General features: G+C 41.5%; 1 protein-coding gene across 2 annotated transcripts in view; it reads left to right on the top strand.

The window, feature by feature from the left end:
- Positions 1-12133, top strand: part of LOC140134307 (tumor necrosis factor receptor superfamily member 16-like) — a 37686-nt gene that overhangs the window by 9482 nt on the left and 16071 nt on the right. For both annotated transcript variants that reach the window (XM_072154903.1, XM_072154902.1), the window contains exons 2-3: positions 2946-3078; positions 3837-4211. In XM_072154903.1, the coding sequence (XP_072011004.1) occupies positions 2946-3078; positions 3837-4211 (508 nt within the window). The remainder of the gene's footprint in view (positions 1-2945; positions 3079-3836; positions 4212-12133) is intronic.

Here is a 12133-nt window from a genome sequence, read left to right as displayed (position 1 = left end):
TGTGCACAGAGCACACGCTGTATATAGTGCCGCCACACTGTGCACAGAGCACACGCTGTATATAGTGCCGCCACACTGTGCACAGAGTATACGCTGTATATAGTGCCGCCACACTGTGCACAGAGCATACGCTGTATATAGTGCCGCCACACTGTGCACAGAGCATACGCTGTATATAGTGCCGCCACACTGTGCACAGAGCATACGCTGTATATAGTGCCGCCACACTGTGCACAGAGCATACGCTGTATATAGTGCCGCCACACTGGGCACAGAGCATACGCTGTATATAGTGCCGCCACACTGTGCACAGAGCATACGCTGTATATAGTGCCGCCACACTGGGCACAGAGCATACGCTGTATATAGTGCCGCCACACTGTGCACAGAGTATACGCTGTATATAGTGCCGCCACACTGTGCACAGAGCATACGCTGTATATAGTGCCGCCACACTGTGCACAGAGCATACGCTGTATATAGTGCCGCCACACTGGGCACAGAGCATACGCTGTATATAGTGCCGCCACACTGTGCACAGAGCATACGCTGTATATAGTGCCGCCACACTGTGCACAGAGCATACGCTGTATATAGTGCCGCCACACTGTGCACAGAGCATACGCTGTATATAGTGCCGCCACACTGTGCACAGAGCATACGCTGTATATAGTGCCGCCACACTGTGCACAGAGCATACGCTGTATATAGTGCCGCCACACTGTGCACAGAGCATACGCTGTATATAGTGCCGCCACACTGGGCACAGAGCATACGCTGTATATAGTGCCGCCACACTGGGCACAGAGCATACGCTGTATATAGTGCCGCCACACTGGGCACAGAGCATACGCTGTATATAGTGCCGCCACACTGTGTCTTCTATAACCGCTATATGTCAGTGAATAGTGTCGTCCGCTCCTTCTCCCTGGGGTATGGGGGTGCGGGGGCTCATGGCACAATGGCCCCCAATGCTGGCAGAGGGGGGGGTTCCCAGACATCTCCCCGCGGCGCCCCCTGCTGCCTCCAGATGCCACAGACAGCCGCGTCCTCACCAAATATGGCGCTGCGTAACCCGATCACAGCCCGGACCCGATAATTAGAACAAGATCCCGGAAGGGGGGCGCCCATTAACCCTTCATGTTTGGGGTGCGTCACATGTAACACGTCCTGGGGAGAGGAGGGTTAATCCCTTAAAGATTGGTCCAGCCTGTGGGGACGGATTGTCTCCTGCATTACAGTAACTGCTCAGCAGGGGGCGACACAAGGGGGAAGCTCTGCCCTGAGGCATGATGGGAGGTGTAGTGCAGCGCCACCCGGGCTCAGGGGAGGAGCCGCTGCTGGGACTGTTATAGAGCAGAGTGAGGCAGCGCTGAGCCCAAGAGCTGACAGTCTAATGTCTGAGTATCACGCATAGGATTAGATACACAGCTCAGCAGGCAGTATCACACAGGATAGGATTAGATACACAGCTCAGCAGTATCACACAGGAGAGGATTAGATACACAGCTCAGCAGTATCACACAGGAGAGGATTAGATATACAGCTCAGCAGACGGTATCACACAGGATAGGATTAGATACACAGCTCAGCAGGCAGTATCACACAGGATAGGATTAGATACACAGCTCAGCAGTCAGTATCACACAGGATAGGATTAGATACACAGCTCAGCAGTATCACACAGGAGAGGATTAGATACACAGCTCAGCAGGCAGTATCACACAGGATAGGATTAGATACACAGCTCAGCAGACTGTATCACACAGGATAGGATTAGATACACAGCTCAGCAGTCAGTATCACACAGGATAGGATTAGATACACAGCTCAGCAGTATCACACAGGAGAGGATTAGATACACAGCTCAGCAGGCAGTATCACACAGGATAGGATTAGATACACAGCTCAGCAGACTGTATCACACAGGATAGGATTAGATACACAGCTCAGCAGTATCACACACGATAGGACTAGATACACAGCTCAGCAGTCAGTATCACACAGGATAGGATTAGATACACAGCTCAGCAGTCAGTATCACACAGGAGAGGATTAGATACACAGCTCAGCAGTCAGTATCACACAGGATAGGATTAGATACACATCTCAGCAGTCAGTATCACACAGGATAGGATTAGATACACAGCTCAGCAGACAGTATCACACAGGATAGGATTAGATACACAGCTCAGCAGTCAGTATCACACAGGATAGGATTAGATACACAGCTCAGCAGTCAGTATCACACAGGAGAGGATTAGATACACAGCTCAGCAGTCAGTATCACACAGGATAGGATTAGATACACATCTCAGCAGTCAGTATCACACAGGATAGGATTAGATACACAGCTCAGCAGACAGTATCACACAGTAGAGGATTAGATGCACAGCTCAGCAGTCAGTATCACACAGGAGAGGATTAGATACACAGCTCAGCAGTCAGTATCACACAGGATAGGATTAGATACACAGCTCAGCAGTCAGTATCACACAGGATAGGATTAGATACACAGCTCATCAGTCAGTATCACACAGGAGAGGATTAGATACACAGCTCAGGGGACAGGGTTAGATACAGTGTCTCTGGAGGTGATGGGGGCTTAGATACATCATACATGTCAGGCCTTTGATGTGGTAATTGGGGGTTGTGGTCAGGAAGTGTCTATGATCTGTGGGGTCTTGTTGTTGCCCCCTCCCCCTCCGCAGCTGTGGGGGTGGGGGGGGTGATACTTGAAAGCCCCTCCATGTGTATCCTGGGAGGAAGGTGTCGCACCCTGGGGGGTTTCTCATGGACTTCCCATATTCATGGGCTTTTTGGGTGGAGGGAGGGGGGTTAACCTGTTCAGTGCTGGAGCCTTCTCAGAGCTTGGCTGGACGGCGCCTCTGGTGGTGGTGTCTGGTACTGCGTGTGATTTGCCCCATTCTCTGTGTTACCTGCAGGTGGCAGCGGAGAACCAGTGTCGGAGCGGTGAGTACACCACGGCGGGGGCCTGCTGCTACCTGTGCCCCCCGGGTTATGGGGTCTCCGTCCCCTGTGGAGACGCGGATACAGTGTGTGAGCCGTGTATAGCAGGTAAGTGATGTCTGCCACTAGCTTTCCTAGGTAAAGAGAGTCTTTGTGCATCTAGGAAAGCTGGGTGACTTGTAATGTGGTGGTTCCAGTGTCTCTCTGTATCTAGGAAAGCTGGGTGACTGGTCATGTGGTGGCTCTAGTGTCTGACTGTATCTAGGAAAGCTGTGTGACTGGTCATGGGGTGGCTGTAGTGTCTGTATCGAGGAAAGCTGGGTGACCAGTCATGTAGTGCCTGCAATGTATGTCTGTATCGAGGAAAGCTGGGTGACTGGTCATGTGGTGGCTCCAGTGTCTGACTGTATCGAGGAAAACTGGGTGGCCGGTCATGTAGTGCCTGTAATGTATGTCTGTATCTAGGAAAGCTGGGTGACTGGTCATGTGGTGGCTCCAGTGTCTGACTGTATCGAGGAAAACTGGGTGGCCGGTCATGTAGTGCCTGTAATGTATGTCTGTATCTAGGAAAGCTGGGTGACTGGTCATGTACTGGCTCCAGTGTCTGACTGTATCTAGTAAAGCTGGGTGACTGGTCATTTGGTGGCTGTAGTGTCTGTATCGAGGAAAGCTGGGTGACCCTCAATGGCTGTGGAGTGTTGTCACCCAGCTTTCTCAGGATCCTGTGTGACACATTTGCCATTCAGGAGCCAAGGTTAGTGCTGAGTGGCATTTAATGGGCTCACTGCCATCCAGCTTTCCGGGAGCCCTGATAGGCAGATGTTGTGTGAGAGTCTGGATATTCAGTGTTTCCCTTGTGTCTGCAGGATCCAGTTTCTCCAATGAGTCCAGTGCCAGCGCCCGGTGCCAGTTCTGCACCTTCTGCCAGTCCGCGCTGCAGATCCCCGGCGCCGCCTGCTCCGTCACCCAGGACGCCGTCTGCCACTGCCCCGAGGGCTTCTACCTACACCCCAAGGACATCGGCTACTACGTCTGCCTCCCCTGCCAGGTGTGCGGCAAGGGCCACGGGGCCACCACCCCCTGCAGCCCCGCCCACAACGCAGAATGCCAGCTCTGCCCCCACGGCTTCTACTCCGAGGTGAAGAGCAGCGTCGCCCCCTGCCTGCCCTGCCGCACCAACTGCCTGGAGAGCGAGGTCCAGATCGCTGACTGCACCCCCCAACACGACATCCTGTGCATGAGTAAGTGCCCCCCATTACCTGAGCTACCATCACCGCAGGACACCACGCTGACACATTGTAACAAACGAAAGGATGATCTGGGCTCTTGGCTGATGCATTGTAACAAACCTCCAGCACTAAATACAAGCAGCTGAAATGTTTACCATGTGCACTCCTGCGCTGCCAGAAACCCCAAAGATTTACCTGCACCATTAGAGAAGATTGGTGCATATAGGGGGCAGTATTATAGTAGTTATATTCTTGTACATAGGGGCAGTATTATAGTAGTTATATTCCTGTACATAGGGGGCAGTATTATAGTAGTTATATTCTTGTACATAGGGGACAGTATTATAGTAGTTATATTCCTGTACATAGGGGGCAGTATTATAGTAGTTATATTCCTGTACATAGGGGGCAGTATTATAGTAGTTATATTCCTGTACATAGGAGCAGTATTATAGTAGTTATATTCCTGTACATAGGAGCAGTATTATAGTAGTTATATCCCTGTACATAGGGGGCAGTATTATAGTAGTTATATTCTTGTACATAGGGGGCAGTATTATAGTAGTTATATTCCTGTACATAGGGGGCAGTATTATAGTAGTTATATGCCTGTACATAGGGGGCAGTATTATAGTAGTTATATTCTTGTACATAGGGGGCAGTATTATAGTAGTTATATTCCTGTACATAGGGGGCAGTATTATAGTAGTTATATGCCTGTACATAGGGGGCAGTATTATAGTAGTTATATTCTTGTACATAGGGGCAGTATTATAGTAGTTATATTCCTGTACATAGGGGGCAGTATTATAGTAGTTATATTCCTGTACATAGGGGGCAGTATTATAGTAGTTATATTCCTGTACATAGGGGGCAGTATTATAGTAGTTATATTCCTGTACATAGGGGGCAGTATTATAGTAGTTATATTCCTGTACATAGGGGGCAGTATTATAGTAGTTATATTCCTGTACATAGGGGGCAGTATTATAGTAGTTATATTCTTGTACATAGGGGGCAGTATTATAGTAGTTATATTCCTGTACATAGGAGGCAGTATTATAGTAGTTATATTCTTGTACATAGGGGGCAGTATTATAGTAGTTATATTCCTGTACATAGGGGGCAGTATTATAGTAGTTATATTCCTGTACATAGGGAGCAGTATTATAGTAGTTATATTCCTGTACATAGGGGGCAGTATTATAGTAGTTATATTCCTGTACATAGGGGGCAGTATTATAGTAGTTATATCCATGTACATAGGGGGCAGTATTATAGTAGATATATTCTTGTACATAGGGGGCAGTATTATAGTAGATATATTCCTGTACATAGGGGGCAGTATTATAGTAGTTATATTCTTGTACATAGGGGGCAGTATTATAGTAGTTATATTCTTGTACATAGGGGGCAGTATTATAGTAGTTATATTCCTGTACATAGGGGGCAGTATTATAGTAGTTATATTCCTGTACATAGGGGGCAGTATTATAGTAGTTATATTCCTGTACATAGGGGGCAGTATTATAGTAGTTATATTCTTGTACATAGGGGCAGTATTATAGTAGTTATATTCCTGTACATAGGGGGCAGTATTATAGTAGTTATATTCCTGTACATAGGGGCAGTATTATAGTAGTTATATCCTTGTACATAGGGGGCAGTATTGCAGTAGTTATATTCTTGTACATAGGGGGCAGTATTATAGTAGTTATATTCCTGTACATAGGGGGCAGTATTATAGTAGTTATATTCCTGTACATAGGGGGCAGTATTATAGTAGTTATATTCCTGTACATAGGGGGCAGTATTATAGTAGTTATATTCCTGTACATAGGGGCAGTATTATAGTAGTTATATCCTTGTACATAGGGGGCAGTATTGCAGTAGTTATATTCTTGTACATAGGGGGCAGTATTATAGTAGTTATATTCCTGTACATAGGGGGCAGTATTATAGTAGTTATATTCCTGTACATAGGGGGCAGTATTATAGTAGTTATATTCTTGTACATAGGGGGCAGTATTATAGTAATTACATTCTTGTACATAGGGGGCAGTATTATAGTAGTTATATTCCTGTACATAGGGGTCAGTATTATAGTAGTTATATTCTTGTACATAGGGGGCAGTATTATAGTAGTTATATTCTTGTACATAGGGGGCAGTATTATAGTAGTTATATTCTTGTACATAGGGGGCAGTATTATAGTAGTTATATTCTTGTACATAGGGGGCAGTATTATAGTAGTTATATTCCTGTACATAGGGGGCAGTATTATAGTAGTTATATTCCTGTACATAGGAGGCAGTATTATAGTAGTTATATTCCTGTACATAGGGGGCAGTATTATAGTAGTTATATCCTTGTACATAGGGGGCAGTATTATAGTAGTTATATTCCTGTACATAGGGGGCAGTATTATAGTAGTTATATTCTTGTACATAGGGGGCAGTATTATAGTAGTTATATTCTTGTACATAGGGGGCAGTATTATAGTAGTTATATTCTTGTACATAGGGGGCAGTATTATAGTAGTTATATTCTTGTACATAGGGGGCAGTATTATAGTAGTTATATTCTTGTACATAGGGGGCAGTATTATAGTAGTTATATTCTTGTACATAGGGGGCAGTATTATAGTAGTTATATTCTTGTACATAGGGGGCAGTATTATAGTAGTTATATTCTTGTACATAGGGGGCAGTATTATAGCAGTTATATTCTTGTACATAGGGGGCAGTATTATAGCAGTTATATTCCTGTAAATAGGGGGCAGTATTATAGCAGTTATATTCCTGTACATAGGGGGCAGTATTATAGTAGTTATATTCCTGTACATAGGGGGCAGTATTATAGTAGTTATATTCCTGTACATAGGGGGCAGTATTATAGTAGTTATATTCCTGTACATAGGGGGCAGTATTATAGTAGTTATATTCCTGTACATAGGGGGCAGTATTATAGTAGTTATATTCCTGTACATAGGGGGCAGTATTATATTAGTTATATTCCTGTACATAGGGGGCAGTATTATAGAAGTTATATTCCTGTACATAGGGGGCAGTATTATATTAGTTATATTCCTGTACATAGGGGGCAGTATTATATTAGTTATATTCCTGTACATAGGGGGCAGTATTATAGTAGTTATATTCTTGTACATAGGAGGCAGTATTATAGTAGTTATATTCCTGTACATAGGGGGCAGTATTATAGTAGTTATATTCTTGTACATAGGGGGCAGTATTATAGTAGTTATATTCCTGTACACAGGGGGCAGTATTATAGTAGTTATATTCTTGTACATAGGGGGCAGTATTATAGTAGTTATATTCTTGTACATAGGGGGCAGTATTATAGTAGTTATATTCTTGTACATAGGGGGCAGTATTATAGTAGTTATATTCCTGTACATAGGGGGCAGTATTATAGTAGTTATATTCCTGTACATAGGGAGCAGTATTATAGTAGTTATATTCCTGTACATAGGGGGCAGTATTATAGTAGTTATATTCCTGTACATAGGGGGCAGTATTATAGTAGTTATATTCTTGTACATAGGGGCAGTATTATAGTAGTTATATTCTTGTACATAGGGGCAGTATTATAGTAGTTATATTCTTGTACATAGGGGCAGTATTATAGTAGTTATATTCCTGTACATAGGGGGCAGTATTATAGTAGTTATATTCTTGTACATAGGGGGTAGTATTATAGTAGTTATATACTTGTACATAGGGGGCAGTATTATAGTAGTTATATTCCTGTACACAGGGGGCAGTATTATAGTAGTTATATTCCTGTACATAGGGGGCAGTATTATATTAGTTATATTCCTGTACATAGGGGGCAGTATTATAGTAGTTATATTCTTGTACATAGGGGGCAGTATTATAGTAGTTATATTCTTGTACATAGGGGGCAGTATTATAGTAGTTATATTCTTGTACATAGGGGGCAGTATTATAGTAGTTATATTCTTGTACATAGGGGGCAGTATTATAGTAGTTATATTCCTGTACATAGGGGGCAGTATTATAGTAGTTATATTCTTGTACATAGGGGGCAGTATTATAGTAGTTATATTCTTGTACATAGGGGGCAGTATTATAGTAGTTATATTCTTGTACATAGGGGGCAGTATTATAGTAGTTATATTCCTGTACACAGGGGGCAGTATTATAGTAGTTATATTCCTGTACATAGGGAGCAGTATTATAGTAGTTATATTCCTGTACATAGGGGGCAGTATTATAGTAGTTATATTCCTGTACATAGGGGGCAGTATTATAGTAGTTATATTCTTGTACATAGGGGGCAGTATTATAGTAGTTATATTCCTGTACATAGGGGGCAGTATTATAGTAGTTATATTCTTGTACATAGGGGGCAGTATTATAGTAGTTATATACTTGTACATAGGGGGCAGTATTATAGTAGTTATATTCCTGTACACAGGGGGCAGTATTATAGTAGTTATATTCCTGTACATAGGGGGCAGTATTATAGTAGTTATATTCCTGTACATAGGGGGCAGTATTATAGTAGTTATATTCCTGTACATAGGGGGCAGTATTATATTAGTTATATTCCTGTACATAGGGGGCAGTATTATATTAGTTATATTCCTGTACATAGGGGGCAGTATTATAGTAGTTATATTCTTGTACATAGGAGGCAGTATTATAGTAGTTATATTCCTGTACATAGGGGGCAGTATTATAGTAGTTATATTCCTGTACATAGGGGGCAGTATTATAGTAGTTATATTCTTGTACATAGGGGGCAGTATTATAGTAGTTATATTCCTGTACATAGGGGGCAGTATTATAGTAGTTATATTCTTGTACATAGGGGGCAGTATTATAGTAGTTATATTCCTGTACATAGGGGGCAGTATTATAGTAGTTATATTCCTGTACATAGGGGGCAGTATTATATTAGTTATATTCCTGTACATAGGGGGCAGTATTATATTAGTTATATTCCTGTACATAGGGGGCAGTATTATATTAGTTATATTCCTGTACATAGGGGGCAGTATTATAGTAGTTATATTCCTGTACATAGGGGGCAGTATTATAGCAGTTATATTCTTGTACATAGGGGGCAGTATTATAGTAGTTATATTCTTGTACATAGGGGGCAGTATTATAGTAGTTATATTCCTGTACATAGGGGGCAGTATTATAGTAGTTATATTCCTGTACATAGGGAGCAGTATTATAGTAGTTATATTCCTGTACATAGGGGGCAGTATTATAGTAGTTATATTCCTGTACATAGGGGGCAGTATTATAGTAGTTATATTCCTGTACATAGGGGGCAGTATTATAGTAGTTATATTCCTGTACATAGGGGGCAGTATTATATTAGTTATATTCCTGTACATAGGGGGCAGTATTATAGTAGTTATATTCTTGTACATAGGGGGCAGTATTATAGTAGTTATATTCCTCTACATAGGGAGCAGTATTATAGCAGTTATATTCCTGTACATAGGGGGCAGTATTATAGTAGTTATATTCTTGTACATAGGAGGCAGTATTATAGTAGTTATATTCCTGTACATAGGGGGCAGTATTATAGTAGTTATATTCCTGTACATAGGGGGCAGTATTATAGTAGTTATATTCTTGTACATAGGGGGCAGTATTATAGTAGTTATATTCCTGTACATAGGGGGCAGTATTATAGTAGTTATATTCTTGTACATAGGGGGCAGTATTATAGTAGTTATATTCCTGTACATAGGGGGCAGTATTATAGTAGTTATATTCCTGTACATAGGGGGCAGTATTATATTAGTTATATTCCTGTACATAGGGGGCAGTATTATATTAGTTATATTCCTGTACATAGGGGGCAGTATTATATTAGTTATATTCCTGTACATAGGGGGCAGTATTATAGTAGTTATATTCCTGTACATAGGGGGCAGTATTATAGCAGTTATATTCTTGTACATAGGGGGCAGTATTATAGTAGTTATATTCTTGTACATAGGGGGCAGTATTATAGTAGTTATATTCTTGTACATAGGGGGCAGTATTATAGTAGTTATATTCCTGTACATAGGGGCAGTATTATAGTAGTTATATTCCTGTACATAGTGGCAGTATTATAGTAGTTATATTCTTGTACATAGGAGGCAGTATTATAGTAGTTATATTCCTGTACATAGGGGGCAGTATTATAGCAGTTATATTCTTGTACATAGGGGGCAGTATTATAGTAGTTATATTCTTGTACATAGGGGGCAGTATTATAGTAGTTATATTCTTGTACATAGGGGGCAGTATTATAGTAGTTATATTCCTGTACATAGGGGGCAGTATTATAGTAGTTATATTCCTGTACATAGAGGACAGTATTATAGTAGTTATATTCCTGTACATAGGGGCAGTATTATAGTAGTTATATTCCTGTACATAGGGGGCAGTATTATAGTAGTTATATTCCTGTACATAGGGGGCAGTATTATAGTAGTTATATTCTTGTACATAGGGGGCAGTATTATAGTAGTTATATTCCTGTACATAGGAGGCAGTAATATAGTAGTTATATTCCTGTACATAGGGGGCAGTATTATAGTAGTTATATTCTTGTACATAGGGGGCAGTATTATAGTAGTTATATTCTTGTACATAGGGGGCAGTATTATAGTAGTTATATTCTTGTACATAGGGGGCAGTATTATAGTAGTTATATTCCTGTACATAGGGGGCAGTATTATAGTAGTTATATTCCTGTACATAGAGGACAGTATTATAGTAGTTATATTCCTGTACATAGGGGCAGTATTATAGTAGTTATATTCCTGTACATAGGGGGCAGTATTATAGTAGTTATATTCCTGTACATAGGGGGCAGTATTATAGTAGTTATATTCTTGTACATAGGGGGCAGTATTATAGTAGTTATATTCTTGTACATTGGGGGCAGTATTATAGTAGTTATATTCCTGTACATAGGGGGCAGTATTATAGTAGTTATATTCCTGTACATAGGGGGCAGTATTATAGTAGTTATATTCTTGTACATAGGGGGCAGTATTATAGTAGTTATATTCCTGTACATAGGGGGCAGTATTATAGTAGTTATATTCCTGTACATAGGGGACAGTATTATAGTAGTTATATTCCTGTACATAGGGGGCAGTATTATAGTAGTTATATTCCTGTACATAGGGGGCAGTATTATAGTAGTTATATTCCTGTACATAGGGGGCAGTATTATAGTAGTTATATTCCTGTACATAGGGAGCAGTATTATAGTAGTTATATTCTTGTACATAGGGGGCAGTATTATAGTAGTTATATTCCTGTACATAGGGGGCAGTATTATAGTAGTTATATTCCTGTACATAGGGGGCAGTATTATAGTAGTTATATTCTTGTATATAGGGGCAGTATTATAGTAGTTATATTCCTGTACATAGGGGGCAGTAGTATAGTAGTTATATTCCTGTACATAGGAGGCAGTATTATAGTAGTTATATCCCTGTACATAGGAGGCAGTATTATAGTAGTTATATTCCTGTACATAGGGAGCAGTATTATAGTAGTTATATTCCTGTACATAGGGGGCAGTATTATAGTAGTTATATTCCTGTACATAGGGGGCAGTATTATAGCAGTTATATTCCTGTACATAGGGGGCAGTATTATAGCAGTTATATTCCTGTACATAGGGGGCAGTATTATAGCAGTTATATTAGCAGCAAGAAAAGAATATTTGAAGTAACAGCTCACCCCTCTGAAGACTGTAATAATCCTGATGTGAGGCTAGGCTGGGTGCACGGAAAGTCCCTGTAACTGGTCCGGGAATCCAGTAAAATACAATGGTAGTGTTGCAGACAAAGTATAGGAGGGCGGGAGATCCGGCACTAGGAAAGGCATGTAGCTGAAGAGACGCTGTTAAGACAT

Source organism: Engystomops pustulosus, chromosome 5, assembly GCF_040894005.1.
Source record: "Engystomops pustulosus chromosome 5, aEngPut4.maternal, whole genome shotgun sequence".
In the NCBI taxonomy this organism is placed as follows: domain Eukaryota; kingdom Metazoa; phylum Chordata; class Amphibia; order Anura; family Leptodactylidae; genus Engystomops; species Engystomops pustulosus.
This window is presented reverse-complemented; position numbering and strand designations above follow the sequence as displayed.